At 34.8% G+C, this 17,117-nt stretch overlaps 3 protein-coding genes and 1 non-coding gene across 5 annotated transcripts; 1 reads left to right on the top strand and 3 right to left on the bottom strand.

Annotated features, from left to right (window-relative positions):
* Positions 1 to 408: 408 nt before the first annotated feature.
* On the bottom strand, positions 409 to 3,035 carry LOC110783846 (60S ribosomal protein L35a-3). Its single transcript, XM_021988238.2, has 4 exons — positions 2,872 to 3,035; positions 2,500 to 2,728; positions 2,361 to 2,411; positions 409 to 656 (listed from the first exon to the last, which is right to left on the bottom strand). The coding sequence occupies exons 1-3, from the start codon at positions 2,937 to 2,939 to the stop codon at positions 2,370 to 2,372; spliced, it is 339 nt and encodes a 112-aa protein (XP_021843930.1). The 5' UTR covers positions 2,940 to 3,035; the 3' UTR covers positions 409 to 656; positions 2,361 to 2,369.
* A 151-nt stretch (positions 3,036 to 3,186) lies between these two features.
* TRNAG-GCC (transfer RNA glycine (anticodon GCC)) lies at positions 3,187 to 3,257 on the top strand. The gene has a single exon. It is a non-coding gene; the product is annotated as a tRNA-Gly (tRNA).
* Positions 3,258 to 3,777: 520 nt separating this feature from the next.
* On the bottom strand, positions 3,778 to 5,947 carry LOC110783856 (photosystem II reaction center W protein, chloroplastic-like). The gene is made up of 2 exons (NM_001426355.1): positions 5,590 to 5,947; positions 3,778 to 4,465 (listed from the first exon to the last, which is right to left on the bottom strand). Exons 1-2 carry the CDS (start codon positions 5,684 to 5,686, stop codon positions 4,149 to 4,151), a joined length of 414 nt encoding a protein of 137 aa, NP_001413284.1. The 5' UTR covers positions 5,687 to 5,947; the 3' UTR covers positions 3,778 to 4,148.
* Positions 5,948 to 6,906: 959 nt separating this feature from the next.
* On the bottom strand, positions 6,907 to 13,937 carry LOC110783866 (probable galacturonosyltransferase 6). Of its 2 annotated transcripts, none has more exons than XM_021988252.2 (9): positions 13,520 to 13,937; positions 13,406 to 13,440; positions 13,255 to 13,302; positions 12,953 to 13,106; positions 12,762 to 12,835; positions 11,213 to 11,484; positions 10,562 to 10,919; positions 8,606 to 9,124; positions 6,907 to 7,703 (listed from the first exon to the last, which is right to left on the bottom strand). In XM_021988252.2, exons 1-9 carry the CDS (start codon positions 13,629 to 13,631, stop codon positions 7,428 to 7,430), a joined length of 1,848 nt encoding a protein of 615 aa, XP_021843944.1. In that variant the 5' UTR covers positions 13,632 to 13,937; the 3' UTR covers positions 6,907 to 7,427. The 2 variants fall into 2 exon arrangements, with proteins under 2 accessions (XP_021843944.1, XP_021843951.1); XM_021988259.2 differs by having other exon boundaries at positions 12,953 to 13,001.
* Positions 13,938 to 17,117: the final 3,180 nt, after the last annotated feature.

Raw genomic sequence — 17,117 nt, 5'->3', positions numbered from 1 at the left:
TTGCCAATGCATTATTTTAACCACTAATATCTCTCATTATACATTTTGAAAAATTATAAAATTTGATAATTTAAAAATATATTTCGAGACGAATCTAACAAGATCCCACATAAATATATTTTTCCTTGCATATAAATCATAAAAAAAAACTATATAAAAATATGTGAATAGTGCTAAAATCAAGATGGTGCAATTATTAAAAAATGAAGGAAGTATAACATTCTAAAAATGGTAATGTGAGCAAGCACAGAAATTTGAAACTATTATCTTTATATTATTGACGAGAATAATTGGCTAATGACGCCAATTTCAATAAGGAATGAGTGGTAATTAGAAGGTGTCCTCAAACACAATTTACTCATTATAAGATGAACGATAATGCCTTCCAAAACAGATAGAAAACCATGATTACTTTGAGCAAAAAAACTCTTCTAACTTTAGACAAAACAAGCAGTATACTCATCATACAAAATTGAATCCTAAATTTCAGGTTCAGAACCAAATAAAATCATCCAAATTCGAACATAATGGCCAAAATACAGAACTATCTTATGGAGTACTATCTAAGATAAGATAACTGAATATTAGTTGTGAATTTCAGGTGAATAGCTCCTCCTCCGATGATTCCTCAGTTGACCATTTTGTATTTCTAGCTTCTGCAATAAAATTAGGGGAAATCAGTCCATCAATTTGGAAATCCAGTCATAACAAAAGAATACCACTGTCTAATCGTTGTTCTTTTAACAAAACCACCAGCTGGAAAATTATACAAAAGCAGAAGATTGGAATCATGAGATAATATTAGCTCAAGAAAGAAATTTGGGTGATATGACAAACAAATATACCATCAAGGGAATTAGGGAAATTTATACAGCTAGAAAAACCCAAGTATACTGCTTAAACAGAAAACAAAGATTACTTCTATGTTTGTCACCATAAAACAGCATGATAAAAAGACCATACAATGTCACGAAGGATTTCATAAGCATTCATCCTCAAGTTCAAACAACAGCAAAGACTACCAGTTTACCACAGACTCGGGAAAGGTAGAATGTTAATCTTTCCACAGATAAGACTAAAAAGAGTAAAAAACACATATAATTTCGGGCACTTCAACTACAAAGGACAAAGTCAGCCTAGTAAAAATTCAATCAAGGGCAATTAGAAACCTTATAACATAGTCACATGCTCCCTCCGGCCCTTTAAGATTGCCCTATAGAACATAGAACACAGGACTGAAAGCATAATTTTGTTTCCTATGGGTTAGGTTCATCACTGACATTGTTGGTGAAGCATATTCGCAGAAGGCAGAGTATCGTAGATCGATCATTTTCAAAACCAGATACATTCCTACTAATCATAAAGAGAATCAAGAAAGTGAATTCATGATTCGAGTGAAGGGCAGGTATCAATGGACAATAAAAATAATCTGGCAATGTGTTGTGAGTTTTTCTTGCTTACTCCAACACTAATAAATTTAGTACAAATCCCTTATAAAAGAATATAGGTATCCAGATATAACACAAAAGGCCAATCTTAGAATGTGATCTTGACAATTAGCCACCTGAATTAGTCAATAGATTAATTGCGAGCACACGAAGTCCAAAGCTCTACCTTTACACTAATCTCACCCATCCGACTTACATAAACATCTAGTCTTTCTGCCTTTTCTTACTAAGAGGGAAGAAGGTAAATTATGGTAAACCAACTAACCATAGAAACAGCTCCAACCATGAATCAAAAGCCAACAAACAGTTCGCGAATCAAAAGCCACCAAACAACTATCTTTTTTTGGGATGTTGCAGAAGCTTATTACATTTGGACTATTTCTTAAATATTCCAAACCTTAAGATAATGTCTAGTCTTTACTCCCCCTCTTATAAGAAGGTAAATTATGGTAACCAACCAACCATAGAAACAGCTCCAATCATGAATCAAAAGCCACCCAACAATTCCCGAATCAACACCAAACAACTATCTTTTTTTGGGATATTTGAAGAAGCTTACTATAATTGGACTATTTCTTACATTTTTCAAACCTTAAGATAATGTGTTCATAGTGCTGCCCTATACTACTACCTCTTTCGCTTCCTAACCAAAGTTACCTATTCAATTAGGGATGGAGTAGTACAAACTTTTGTTTTCTCTTCTCACAGAACATGGTGTATACAAAATAGATCAATACAGCTTTTGTAACCATGGAAAACTGAACTGTGCAAACAAACATTCAATACAATTACAATCTAACAACCCAGGAAAATGCATACAAAATAGATCAATACAGCTTAATGATACCCAATTAACAACACTTGACAAAAATCAAAATTAATCATTCAAACGAAAAAAACCAAATTAAATACCTTCTTAGATTAGATGTTGCTGGGATACATCATAACCCTAACCTTGTCACCCTGCAACAAAACATAAATAATCAAATCAAACATTCCAACACTCAAAACCCCAATTAAATTGAAAAAACAGAGAGATTATGAATAATACCATAGATTTAGGAGGGAGGTTGGAGGTGAACTTAGCACGAACAACACCACTGTTACCATGAGGCCTGCAAACCTTTCCCCAAATACAACGATAGTGGGACCCATTCTTCTTAGTCTCAGCCTTGTAAATGTAAGCAATCCTCTTTCCCAAATACCATGCTACTTCTTCTTGAGTATTCACTCCTTCGATCTGAACCAAAGATGTGTTTGGGTACTGGTTCACTTTCGACCTAATTTTCATTCCAAACATAATAACAATCAAAACCCCATTTCCAATTACAAAGATTTAAGCAAACCAAACAATACCAGAACTCGAATTTAAGCAAACCAAACAATACCCAGAACTCGATTAAAAAGGTTTTTGGGTTATTACCTCTTGTAGCCTTGGATTGATCCTCGGACGTAGAGTCTGACGCGCTCACCTTGACGACCTTTCACCATTTTTGCGGTTTCTGAAGGTGTGAAGGAGGAGATGGCGAATGACTGAGGAAGAAGGAGAGGGCGAAAATGCAAGGAGAGAGAGGAGATGATAGATGCTAAAGCCTAAAACCCTAATTTTGTGAGGGAAAAGTGGTTTTTTAATCCGGGTATGGGCCGAAAATCCGGGTATGGGCTAGAAACTCATTTCTATTTGTGCGTCTTGTTATTATTGATAAGTATAAAGTAAGAGTAGATTCCTCAACAAAGCGCACCAGTGGTCTAGTGGTAGAATAGTACCCTGCCACGGTACAGACCCGGGTTCGATTCCCGGCTGGTGCAACTATTTTTTAGCTGTTGAGCATTTTTGCTTTTCATATTTTATTGTTGATATGAAGAAAATGTTCTATTTTCTTTGGTTATGAGTGATGAGGTATTGATTCATACGACTAAATGAGGTGCAAAATTAACTTCTCATCATAGTAGTGAAGGCATTTTCGGACCATTTCGCGTCTAGGGAATAAGAGTTTGAGGATTCGAAGTGGGATTGGGATGATGATTAAATTATATGCAAACTACTTGATTATAACAGTGTTCAAATTTCAACTTAAAAGTCTGTCATTTATAGCTAAATTCTAAAATGCTAGTCATAAAACGAGAATTGTGATTTGATTTACTGCAAATTAGTCTTCCCCGATCAACTTGAGTCCTCAACGCTGGTACTAAAAACTTGGAAATCGAGGCTTCTTTCCATTTCCATTCCCATGCCCAATTTTTATTTCATTCTCATTAGAAAAACATGGAACTTGGATTTTTAATACGAAATGTTACAAATCTCATTCCGAACCAGCGAGGTCTTGGCCTAGTGGTTAAGAATAAGGTCAATGTACAATAATTCTCATGTTTGAATTCTCCCGCCCTCATTTATACTTTGTATTGCCCGTGTGGCTCCTTAGCAAACAAAAAACAGATCCCCGTTCTGACCATAGGATTCCTAGAAGACAAACATGTAACTCTCAAATCCTCAATAGAAGAACAATAGTACTATATGAACAAGCCAAAAGCTAATAATCTTACAACAAACTTGATAAAACCATAATAATCTCAATCTTGTCATTTCTACATCCAACATTTTACATAAAAAAGTTTACCAAATTCCATAAGATGACATTCACATCAAATTACATTTGGTTGAGAGGAGAGGAGTTTTGTTCATTAAGTAATAATTAAGACTTAAAGGGACAATCCAGATTCCTCATCCTCTTCAAGACCAGAAGCATAGACAAAGTAAAGAGCCCAAATGAGACCAAATACACCAAAAAGGATCCAACCAAGAAGGTTGTTGCTTAAACCAAAGGGTAATCCAGTTCCTTCTGTGCTCATTCTCTCATCAACAAGAGCCATTGCTGGGTTTGAAATGGTTGCGGCCGCAGCGGCGGCTAGCAATGATGCACCCATGCTCTTGTTTGTTGTGGTGGTGGTCTCTGTGGTTGATGGCTTGTTCTCAATTGAACATGTTACTTTGCTCCTCTTTGTCATTGATGGCAATCCTGAAAAACATATTGTACTAGTTTAGTTTAGTTTGCAATAGACCTGATCAATTATAGTTCGGCCAGCTTACCCGACCCGACCCAAAAAGTACGGGTTTGGGTATTTAGACCAAAATCCGAGCCCGGCCAACAAAAGGATGTCAGGTCCACAAAGACCGCACTAAATTTATGGGTTTGGGCATGATTTTTGTGTGTTAAGGACCGGCCAGGCCGGAATTTTGATCACCTCTAGTGGTTAAGACTGAGAGTCTGTCTATAATAAGTATCAGGTTCAAACCCCCATCCCCATTTGTAATTTATATTTCCCTTGTAGCTCATTTGCGCGAAAAAATAAAAAAAACATTCCATGAGATTCTTTTCAAGGTTTAATGAAATTTATGCATATTGATCAGCAAATCATCAAGAACTTTTCAATGGTTTTATGACTCATTTACAACCAAAAAAATAAAAACAAGAATTTTTCGGTTTAGTATCTCCATCATGTATGTTTAAGGACAAGTTACAAGATAAGTATGTTCCCAATTGATTACATCATCATCATCTTTTAATTAAAAAAAATGCACATAGCAAAGGAAACTTACAACTAAATTTTGAAAAATAGGTCAAACTACATTACATTTGGATCCTTTTGCATTTGGGCCAATTTGAATATAGGTCATGTTGTAGTTGCTAATTGACATGTTATTGGGTTGTTGTGTTAGATATTGGTAACCCTTGTTACTTGTGTAAACAATTGAACATGAAATTCAATATTCTCATACCATGAAGTAAGATCTATGTTACATAACCTTCGAGATTCGAGACTGGATATAAAATAAACCACAACATGATCCAACAACAAAACTTGAAAAGTGATTAGGAGAGAATCAAACCCTCGACCTCTTATAATTAGGAGATCGATTTACGTCATCGGCCTACTATAATACAAATTCATTTCCAAGGATTAGAAATTATTTCAACCAAGTTGGATCAAAAATCAAAGTGAAATATGATGCTCATTATCAAAGAAGTCCAAATTCATAAGCACAAATATTATTTGCAAACACAAAACAATACTCAATTCATTCAATAATAATTAATAAGTAAATAAAAAAAAAGCTAGTAATTAAGGTGAGGTGACAAACCAAGAATAGGTGAAGATGAAACTCCAACCCTAGAGTTGTGCACGAGACTAGCACGTGCAACCAAAGAAGCTGAAGAGCTAGCTGTGATGGTGGCCATTGTTAATATTATTCCACTGCAAAGCTAGTTTTTTGTGCAACTTCTGAATTTGCTGAAATGAGTGTGGAAGCCAAGTTCTTAGTTGTGTTGTACTACAAATTAATATTTGATGAACTAAAATTATGTGGCACCTAAACAACGTACCGTGGATAGATTCACGGCCCTAATTTCATATCCTTTATCTTTTACCAACCAACCAATCTTCTCCACGTGTCTTATCATCCATTTTTAGATATTTTTTTTTGTTAATCCTATGTGGCACTAAATGTTTGAGGGACTTGTGTGAAGAAACCAAATTAAGATGTGAAAATTCTTACCCTTAGCTTGGTTTGTTGGGAGTCATTGGGAACTCATACATGTACAAACAAATTTTATTCGTCTCGGGTGAGAGTTTGACCACATATAAATAAATAAACTGATATTGGCACACCACTACGTGGAAATTACACCAGAAGTGGAGAAATTGTGCTCATATAGCGGGCATTCCAAAATCACTGTTTGGAGGAGGAATGTTAAGCCTCAAGTGACTTGTGTCCATATGGACACAAGTGACACAAATACAACTATTTTTAGTACCAACACAACATATGTCAGTATCAGTAACATAAATAATTTGTATTGGTACTTCTTAGCAATGTATTGGTATACCAATTACAAGCCACTTGTGTCCATATGGACACAAGCCACTTGAGGCCAAGACTTCCTCCTGTTTGGAGTGTCATCATTACTTCCTTATACAAACTCACGTGTGAGGTTTATTCTCTTCACCTGATCTGGTCTAATCAAATTTGATTTTGATTTGACTGTTTATAGTGTTTTTTTTTTCCTGGTCTGATATGATCTGATTTTTCTGGTCTAATCTAATACAGAGTAAGTAATAAGAATAACGTGAAGAGAACAGTTAGAACTAAGTTAATTCAAAACCAGATTTTGAATAGAATAACACTTTCTCAGCTAATTGGCTTCCACATGCTCACATTTTTATGTTTGATACTTTGATGGCCAAAACAACAACAATGTGCAGATTTATCATTTATCAATGATTGACCCAACTCACATGCAGTTAGCTGTAAGATTACAAAAAACTCATCTCTAATCTCCAGCTAAATTGCAGTTAGCTGTAATGCTGTAATGAAGCCAGTATGTCATCCATAATATAGAAGTGGGTCGGGTCCTGAATTCATTGCCATCCCTTATTATTCACCACTACAACAACAAACTTCCAATAATAAAGTCAATATAACAACAATACCAATTTTCAATTTTCAGAATAAATTTCTCAGATAATAATGCTGCAACAGCTTCTGATCGAGTTATATACAAGTAAATCAACTTCCACTACAAAAACTCTGCAAAAAAAATTCTCATTCTGCTCTCACTATTGCTATAAGCTGGCTCAGATCAGCTATTCCTAGAATACTCTGAGCAGGATAACTGAAACAGGAAAGAATCATATCAGTCCAATTTACATGAATTTAATTAGTCAGAAAGAATGAACTATTTCTTGTATATGTTTCTGTATATGACTTCAAAGAGCAGTTAAACAACCATGCCAAATTTGGCAAAAAGAATATACTGTGAGTTTCCGCTGTTGGTAACTGAATTTCCCGATCCTGATGTATCTGCAAGTCCCCCGACAATGGCGACAAACCTTCTATTTAAGGAAAGGAGTGTCTTCTTCGCCTTCACGGGGGGTCTTGACGGACGTGTGTGAGCCAATTTATACTTTTGTATTATTAATTTACCCGTGAAGATTACATTGTTGCATGTAGGGATGATCATAATTCGCGTATTTGTTCCAGTATGATTTGTACTTCTTTATCCCGATATCTAACCAAGGTTTCATGATTCCGTCGTAGTGTATAACTGCTGCTTGTTCAATGTCTTCTAACCTCAACACTGAATCGAACCCTAACCCTAAAAGATGCCATCTCTGGTCCAAAGGTAATGTTCGATTATAGAAAGTGATCCAACCTAGAGGTAAACTTCCTGCTTTCCAAAGAGGTCTTCCATTGCCCTGCAACCAGGTTTAAAGAGATTAAAAGTCATGCAGTAGTGATGCAGAAAAAACTGTGAGGAAGATGACCCTTACGGCCAGTTTGGTAGCCGGTAATAAATGGTGGCAATGAGAATAAATTTTAGTGTTATTTGACAAGAAAATAACATCATGATGTCCACAGTAATGAATTTTAGTCTAAAACTGGGTTTTTCTTCATAAATTTGAATTCACACATAATACCACTCCCCAAATGGTAATGGAAATTAATAAAGAAAAAGAGATAATTTTGAGTGAACTAGTATTACTATGGGAAATTGGGAATGGATATTGATTTTCCTTACAAATTTACATACAGAATTCATTCCCATTGACATTATTTATGGCCAACTACCAAACGGGCCGTTAGGGTTAACCCTCATGAGAAAGAGATAGAGAGAATTCTGTCAAAATGCAATAGTTTAGAGAGAGAGAGAGAATGCCATAAAAAAGATACTGAATCCATTGACCACGACACTTTCACCTTCTCACATTTCTCATGAGAATTGCAAACTCTAGGGTTAATGAATCAATCTCCTAGTCTTAGCAGAATGGCAGAATCACATCAAAGAAGTGACATTTTCTAGTGTAATTTATAGCCAACTCCAACTCTTAGCCATATGTCATTTGATACTAACGACTTAACGAGTGACACAAAGAGCTTCGAACTTAAACCTGACGTTCGGGATAAGATGAAGGAAATACAGACACAGGGACTCGGAAGGGGAAGGAAAGGAAAACGAAAACAGGTAGAGATGTAGAATGCACAAAAACATAATAAAGGATGAACCCAAATGCAACAAGTGAACAACATTGACCAATGAAGTAGTACAAAGCGTGAAAGCGGGAAGGAAATTATGGTGAGAAAAATTAAACTAATTTACCTTTAGTAGGAATCTACGGTAGCTTGAGGTCAAATCATGATGCCTCCACTGTCTTAGGTCAAACAAGTTCATCCCAAACGCCCACGTACATGTATTGGCATCAAACTTCCGGGCCACAAGTGGATCTGAAAAATTGATGAACCTTGCCATTTGCCTGAACGAAGACTTGTCTTCTTGGCATGTCTCTACTGCTCCGTTAACTTTCCCCTTCATATCAATGGTCAAGAGACCACTTAGATCTTTCTGAACCACCACATCGTGGTCGAGAAATACTATCTTACCGAGCTGCGGGAAAATTTCAGGAAGGTAAAAGCGTAGGTGATTGAGTAGAGATGAATATCTAGGATCACTAGAACTTTGCTTCTCCTGTGATGATTCAAACATATTCCACCATTGAAAATCTTGCATATTTAAGACCTGGATGGTGGCTTTTCCAGGAGGATTTAACAAAAACCACATAGAGATTGTGGGGAAGTTAAGAGAATCTGTCACTACGTGAAAGACGACTCTCTCGGGTTCCTGCAAGCAATATGAATGAATGTCACATTCAAGTGATAATCTGAGAGCACATTTAAATATATTTGAGTAGGCAGCCACATATCATACTGAAACACAAATGCCAGTCCTTCTATTCCCTCGTACGTAAATAAGCTTAAACCTAACTCTTATGTAAATGTAAGTGAGGCTTGACACTATGACGAGCATCATCATGTATAAGTAATTCACATATCTATCCGGAAGAAAATACCCTATGTACCTCAACCAAATTTACCCAAACCTCATGAAGTCATACTATACAATCTAGCAACAGCAATAACTTTGCTAACCTTCTCTAAAACAGGAATAACAAAGATTTCTCTTGTAAGCTACATATTACACTTTATCAAGATCTATCAGTTTCACCAGCTTAGGACTTTGATACTGGGTGTATTTTGAGTAGTGCAGAAATTAATAGAACAAATTTCAGCACTAACTATAATAGTATAATGCTGATTGCATTTATTTACACTAGGGTCATCACAAAGGGGCCATTGTGAAGTGGAACAGGTTTGTAGACACTACATTGCTCAGAGCTCCAAACTCTTTTAGTTTCTTCTAGTATAGTTAGATCAAGATATGAAACATTTGAAAAACGACCTAATTCCATTTCTCAACAATCAGATGATTTTCCAGCCAACAATGTGCCTGTGTCGGGATACACCAAGGACAGTATAATCTATCTAGTTTCGCATATAAGGGATACGCCACAATCTTCTAAACATCTTGCCAAGCTAACCCAATAAAAAATTGCACAATTGCCACATTCTTCTAATGATCTAATCTGATGCTCCTAGCTTCCTCTGAATCTCCATATATCTTATTAGAAGTAAGACTTGCAAAAGAAATCATTATTGTCCGGTCCCAGGGTCTTTCCAGAGCTAAGCTAACATATCCCATGTTTGTTGTCCATCTATGAACAACCTGGCTTAAAAAGGTCAAGATGTACAGTCCTAAAAACTAAAAAGTAAAGACATGCAGTCCATTTCAGTATTTTCACTGCAGATGCTGATATCACTGAGATATCAGAGCTCCAAGCCACAAGACCAATCCATAAAAACACTAAACAGTTAAAGTTTACCAGTTTAAAATGCCTTGTGAAGTTAGAAGCTTCTTAAAGTAGATATCCTGTCAGAAAATAAAAATTCAGACAGAGGGGGGAATAGGCATACAAGTGACATGACAGATAATAGAAAAATCGTGAGTAAACACTATTAAACAGCACAAAGGGAAGGGGCTTTCCCCCACCACAGGAACATTATTATTCTAGACATGAACTAAGAGAAAATGAAAAGAAAAATAAAGGTAGAACCATAGAAGTGATAAAACAATAGGGTCATGGTTTCTCATGGTTCTGTTACTGCTGTAGTATCGAAGAAAAAAATTATAGGAATAACCAAGTGTAAGTTAGGAAATTACCATGGCATTGGAGACTGTGGAGTTCACAACCACTGCAGCAGCCAAGACATTATCAGAGAAAGTAACATAATGATGAAAATCTGGGTTGTTAACATTTTGCTGATTGGGAAGCATCTGTTTTTCAGGCTGCAACATAAAGTAATCTGTAGTGAGCCTCATAGAGAGACAATGAAGGCCTTTTGGGGTTGTTCTTCCTGCAAGCTCAGTAAGAAATGTTGTCTGCTTCCTCTGTGACTGGACTTGTTCTTCAGCACTGTGTGTCATTGCACGGAGCTTATTAACCATATTTGAGCAATCTGGGTATACATGACTTGCTTTTGACAAGGTGCTCTCCATATATTTCATTTTCTGCAAGCGACTGCAAACATACAAAATTTGCAACAGAAATCAGAATACATCTCCACAACTGTTTAATGACCAAATTTACGGAAATGCAGTACTATTTTTAAACATATAACTCTCTTAGAGATATAACATTAGCCACCAAAAAGAAACTATTAATGTAGACCACCTGCCCTTAAGTCAACAACTTTTGTTGCCTTTATCCCCAATTAGATAACAAAGAAGAAGAGCTAAGTAAAGATGACTAGCAGGAAATTCTTTTTAAAAAACATGTAACAACACGCAAGCTTGTACAATCTGACATATTACCCTCTCGATAATTCTGAATCTTTTCTGGCTTCCCCCATTGCTCGTTCAACTTCTTTTATACGTAGCTTCAACTCTTTCACTAAATGGGTATTACCTGCAGTCGTAGCAAAACTCAAGTATGCCCTGGCCCTAACTACCTGATCTTTCATTTGCTTCACCTTCTCATCTGTAGCCTTCCGTGTCTCGTTGCGTGAATTGTTGCTATGATGAACTGTTAGACGAGGGGCTCGGACTCCATGATCATGTTGACTAGAAATTTGATCTGAGTGGTCCTGACATGAAAAAGTAGTTGAGCAAATATATTAAGTGAAGTGAGGCGAGGACAATAGTTACATTATCTATGATGTTTAACTGATAGTCTAAGCTACCCATACTAAAAGAAGTTACTTAGAAAAAGACATGTGGTAATATACTCCATAGTCCATACTAGAGCACATGATAAAATCTCGAAGACCTACCAAATAATTTAAGTGTATGCATTTGTAAACAAATTGGTTCCCTTGCGTTTTGAGCCATGAACACTCAGAACGCTGTATCTTATGGATACTCACAACAGAAGTGATCACATTAATCTTGTAACTCGTGAGCACCGTAGAGGATAAAAGTTAACCAGCGGGAGAAGAAAAACGGATAGGACAATTGGCTTGAAGATGCCCATTCTACCTATTACTACTCGCTCAAGCTGTTTTAGGAAAAGACTATATGACTCTTTGTCAATATCAAAAGTGAAAGTCACGAGCAGCTGCTGTGAGCTAGCCACCTGATATTGCATCAATTTTCTGAGAATGTGGTTTCAATGATTCACCCTCATGCATTATCATTATCATTACCCCATTGCCTCAAAGAGGCTCCTACAAGAAGCGGGGTAAGGGGGGGTTGTTTCCAATTATGATTCACCCTCATCCATATCTAAATTGACTACTGATAAATACAGGATTTGAGACCATCTGTAAGGTAGTTTTGAATTTATTAGTCATGACGTGATCTATTAGGTGCTCAAACTAACGCAAAACAGCCTCGGTATCATGTCAGCACCAATTGATGGTGTAGATTGATTTTCTGATTCCAATTTTTAATAATGCTAAGAACTACTATTAAACATCATTTAAATAGCAGATAAGTGGTCAGATTTCCATGTCCAATCAGGGGTCTAACGGGCCAAGACGTCACAGGAATAAGAAACAAAACATCTCAAGAATATGGTTACAACATTGTATATTTGACAACAATGGCCCAGAAAATTCAACTAGCTGCAACATCTGAGCCCTACTAACTACCAAGTAAACACAATTGCTGGTAAAGTGATTCTATCATTGGACTATTGCACAGTACGATATTGACTACTATAAAGGTCATTACTTAGGTCTATCCTCACATCCCATAACTCCACAGACTAAATAGGCAAAAAATAAGCTAAAATGTAAACCAATGATTACTTTTTAGCTGTTTCCTATAAATAAACCTTCACTTTAACAACAGATATTATGATCATCATGTGAAGGTTCGTTAGAAATGCGTTTTAAAACAAAATCCCTGATATCACAAGTACCTTGGTTTTTACAGTTACGAGTTCTTCCCTTGGCTTAATTGGCTTGACTTCTTCTCCAACAAGTTGCTGAGTTCCTAAAAATACGAAATCAGTAACAACATTAACAATCCTCCCATCATCATCATAATCATAATCATCACCTAATCATCAAATCACAATTCACAGAGCAAAATACAGTCAATAATACTAACCCCTTCTTTCTGATCCAGACTCCACCTTGACGTCACTCGTCCTCGAACCCTGCACCGTCGAATCCCCACCCTGATTCTGATTAAAATTAACTACAGAGTAATTCTGATCTCTATAAACTTCTGGTCTAGGCTCTTTCACACCCTCTCTTGCTTCCTATTTTAGTAAAAATGAAAAATCAAAATACTTTTCACTAAATCAAGCTCAACTCAAATCAGTTTCTGATGCAGGCTCAACTTAAATTAATAAATCATAATAACAGTAATAACAAAATTACACAATATAATTAATTGCACTTAAATACCTGTCCAACTGCACTTAGTAGTATTACATCTGACTTATATTGCTGCATCTACAACAAAAAAACAAAAAGAACAAATCATCAATTTCTCAACAAAAATGGAAATAAATTCAATTAATTGGACTAATTGGAGTGAGAAAGAGGAGAAACATACAATACTCGGTAAATCTTCGACGAATTTGTTTTTCCCTATAAACAAACATTCAATCAGAAACATAAAATTATCAACAATATCAAAACAATTAAGATCAACGAACATAGAAATCACCTTCAGAAGTAAGAGTTTTGAGTCTAATGGAGACTAAAACCAGGGGAGCAAATACAGAAAGTGAGAGAAGAAAGAGGATGAAGATCCTCTGCCATCTCCGAAACCGCTTCATCAATCAATTTAATCGAATAAAAACCAAAATCAAATCAATCAAACGAACAAAATCAGTATAATTGATTGATTAACACGAAAGAACGCGATCAGACGAATTTGCAGGCGTAAACGATTCAACAATGTATGCGAAGAATTAAGAACGGAATTCGAGAGGAGAGAGATAAACAGTTGGTGATTGAATTCTAGGGTTTCCTAAAAAATAGGGGTTTGAAAAAAAATAAAAATTGAAAGAGGGAAATTGTTGATCAGGATAGAGAGAAGAGGAGGAGGAGAGAGAGAGCTTCCATGTTAGCGCTGAATGTATGGTAAGGTATCTTATTATTAAAGCGACTGCTTTAATTAAAAAATTAAAATTAATTTAATTAGTTTTAATTTGGGTTAATTAAGTGAGGAGAGTGTTTACTTTTAAGTCATTAAAGTGGGCCCACACGGTATATGATGATGGTGATTAGTAGAAATAGTACTGGTTTATTTTTATTTTATTAAAAAAGAGAAAATTAATTTGACACTTTTTCAACAGTTTTCCGGAGAAAAATACCTGCCAATGTGTTTAGAATAGAAACCGCGGTACGAAATACTCCACTCGTCTAGTTGTTCATTGATGATATTTCTTGAATTTTCTCTATCATATGTGTACATGTTGACATATAAGGTGACTAGTATATTTAATACGGAGTAATATTTTTATATTTGTCGATGATTTTTCTTGAATTTTCTTAGTATATGTGTACATGTTGACATATAAGGTAACTAGTATATTTAATAATATTTTTATATTTGTCGATGATTTTCTTGAATTTTCTCATCATATGTGTACATGTTGACATATAAGGTGACTAGTATATTTAATAATATTTTTATATTTATCGATGATATTTTCTTGAATTTATCGATGATTTTTTCTTGAATTTTCTCATTATATGTATACATGTTGACATATAAGATGACTAGTACATTTAATAATATTTTTATATTTATCAATGATTTTTCTTGAATTTTCTCCTCATATGTGTACATGTTGATATATAAGATAAACAGTATATTTAATGATATTTTTATGTCCATTGATGATATTTCTTGTATTTTCTCCTCATATGCTTTGTTTGTGCGAATGAGCCATAAGGGCGTGGATGAAAATCGATCACAAGATCACCTGAAATCGAGATGAAAGCTCTAACCAACTGAGATATTCATCACTCCCATATGTGTACATGTTGACATATAAGGTGAAAATGTAAGATGGTACACGGTGCAGCTCGGATGCACGTCACCTTAAATGTGTTGTTAGTCGGTATTGTCAACGTATCGTACAACCGGTTGTACTTTATACATAGGTTTAGACACAAGCAAAGTTATTTTGAAACATATGAGTTTATAAATCTAAGCGTGTGACAAAGAAAAAACCTTGATTGTACTATGTTCATAGCTTGTACCTAGAAAATTGTCCTGTAAATTAAAGTAAACAATTGGGCAGATCTTGCAATATTTCGAGTCTACTTTGTACTATTTTATATCATTGCTTGGATTTCTTGTCTTTATTGAGACATTTTAAGTGGAGTAACTATTTTTCTCCTCTCAAAACTATTTTTCTAAAACTCCAATTGTATATGTGACTCAAAATGTATTTTTAATTTTAGGAACTCAAATGTCAAATAGTGAGATTCTCGTTTAAGTTTCAGTAACTAATTCAAAACACGTGTACTATGTATTTAGTGAGAGAAAAAATTCCATTTAAAATTATTGATAAAAATACGTATTGCTTTTTTGAATGGAAATAAAGTTATCAAATTTGCTAAATCATACTTTTATAGTTTTGACAACTCCTTATTCTCTCAACTTGAACAGTTGAACCCCTATATATTTGAGCCTCATATATTAAACTATCATCCATCCGATACATTAAATTAGGGATTGGTAATAATAAATCAATATTTTCATTATAGAAAGTTAGTAAGATGATAATCTACAATTTGGATAAATGAAGATTTTTTCCAACAAAATACCATTTTAGATGTACTCCATGAGTAACGGCTAATTAATTAGTGCACTAATCTTGTATTGCAATGATGGTAAAAGGAGAAAATAAATAAAAAAAGTGGATGCTGACACGTGTCATACAATGAACAATGGAGTATGGTTTTTCAAGATAGCAAAATAAATGCATTATTGAAGTTTGTGACATTCTTAATTACAATCTTGATATGCATTACTAAAATAATAATCCGTATTCCGTAAATATGAAGCTCATTTCATAAGTACACAAATTATTGTTTAGACTTGGAGTCATAGTTGTTGAAATTTTGTTAAACAAATGTTTCACATAGAATTAACAAAAAATTATTTTAATCGAAGGTGATTAGACAAGCGTCTTTTACTTTATTAATTTTGTATATTGCCTTTTTTTTTTAAGGAAAAGGCCCAACGGCCAAATTAATTCATTAAATCAAGCTTCGCAAGGGCAGTTAAGAAAGCCATACAGGAAAGAATTTAGAAATACATGTTCAACCCCATTTGGAGGTATTAATCTTGTCGTTATGTGAGCTGAGATACGGAATTCCCGACTCTACAAACATGATCACAAGAAAAAAAATTAAACATACAGCTTAAGAAACATAGATTTTCAAGAATTAAATCTAAAGAAGATCTCAATGTGTTCTTATATATTACTATTAATAAAATACTCCGTGCACTTTACTTTTAAGAGTAAACATAAAGATCGTTTGCATGAATTAATTTACCGATATGATTATGGTTAATTATTGCACTTATAATTAACAACACTAACAAGCACCTAAAACAAGATTTCCATAATTAGAAACCATGTGTTATCTGTAATATAAAAGGAGCATGATAAATAATTATGGGTTGGAAAATTGACAAAGTTATCGTTATTGCATTGAATGCTTGAGCCTCTATATAAGGCATAGTTTGCATAAATGGTTCTTTGCTTTAACAATAGGATAGTAAATTAATTAGTAACTGTATTTGCCCCCCAAAAGTGCAGAAAGCTTAATAATAATAATTCTGATTCCTTTTCTTCTTTTAGAATTTAGACCATTTAATTTTTGGACAAAATGTCCGCTTTCTAAACGAATTACCGGTCAATAAAGTTCTTCTTGTCATTTACTAACACATACTAGGAGTAATAGAATCAAGAAATTTATGCATGGGATTTGGGATGGAATATAAAAGTTGTAAATTCACAAGTGTAGCTTTATTAGCCTATTGACTTAGACGGATTTTGAATAATTTAACTTGGTATGCCAGTAGAAGAATGACCAATATAGTACTCCTTATAAGATTTATACAATTATACTTAAATTTTAAAGGTGTCAGAACTAAAAATACGCTATAAAATTGTCCGCCTGAGGGGTCAGGTCCCAAGCCATAAGGTAGATCAATTAGCGCATTGCTCGTTTAGTTGATTAAAACTAAAAGGGCCCAACACAACACGAAAAATATACGGCTTGACACGAACACGGAG

This window comes from Spinacia oleracea, chromosome 5, assembly GCF_020520425.1.
Source record: "Spinacia oleracea cultivar Varoflay chromosome 5, BTI_SOV_V1, whole genome shotgun sequence".
NCBI classification, from domain to species: domain Eukaryota; kingdom Viridiplantae; phylum Streptophyta; class Magnoliopsida; order Caryophyllales; family Amaranthaceae; genus Spinacia; species Spinacia oleracea.
This window is presented reverse-complemented; position numbering and strand designations above follow the sequence as displayed.

What these genes read in the sequence shown, in the direction of transcription:
- LOC110783846 (XM_021988238.2), bottom strand. Translation starts at nt 2,939, where the DNA reads ATGGTGAAAGGTCGTCAAGGTGAGCGCGTCAGACTCTACGTCCGAGGA. An exon ending in TCAATCCAAGGCTACAAGAG is followed by an intron (nt 2,729 to 2,871) that starts GTAATAACCCAA and finishes AATGAAAATTAG; the next exon opens with GTCGAAAGTGAACCAGTACC. An exon ending in ACCTCCCTCCTAAATCTATG is followed by an intron (nt 2,412 to 2,499) that starts GTATTATTCATA and finishes GTTTTGTTGCAG; the next exon opens with GGTGACAAGGTTAGGGTTAT.
- LOC110783856 (NM_001426355.1), bottom strand. Translation starts at nt 5,686, where the DNA reads ATGGCCACCATCACAGCTAGCTCTTCAGCTTCTTTGGTTGCACGTGCT. An exon ending in TTCATCTTCACCTATTCTTG is followed by an intron (nt 4,466 to 5,589) that starts GTTTGTCACCTC and finishes TATGTTTTTCAG; the next exon opens with GATTGCCATCAATGACAAAG.
- LOC110783866 (XM_021988252.2), bottom strand. Translation starts at nt 13,631, where the DNA reads ATGAAGCGGTTTCGGAGATGGCAGAGGATCTTCATCCTCTTTCTTCTC. An exon ending in TACTAAGTGCAGTTGGACAG is followed by an intron (nt 13,107 to 13,254) that starts GTATTTAAGTGC and finishes TTACTAAAATAG; the next exon opens with GAAGCAAGAGAGGGTGTGAA. An exon ending in ACCGTAGATTCCTACTAAAG is followed by an intron (nt 7,704 to 8,605) that starts GTAAATTAGTTT and finishes ACCTGGTTGCAG; the next exon opens with GGCAATGGAAGACCTCTTTG.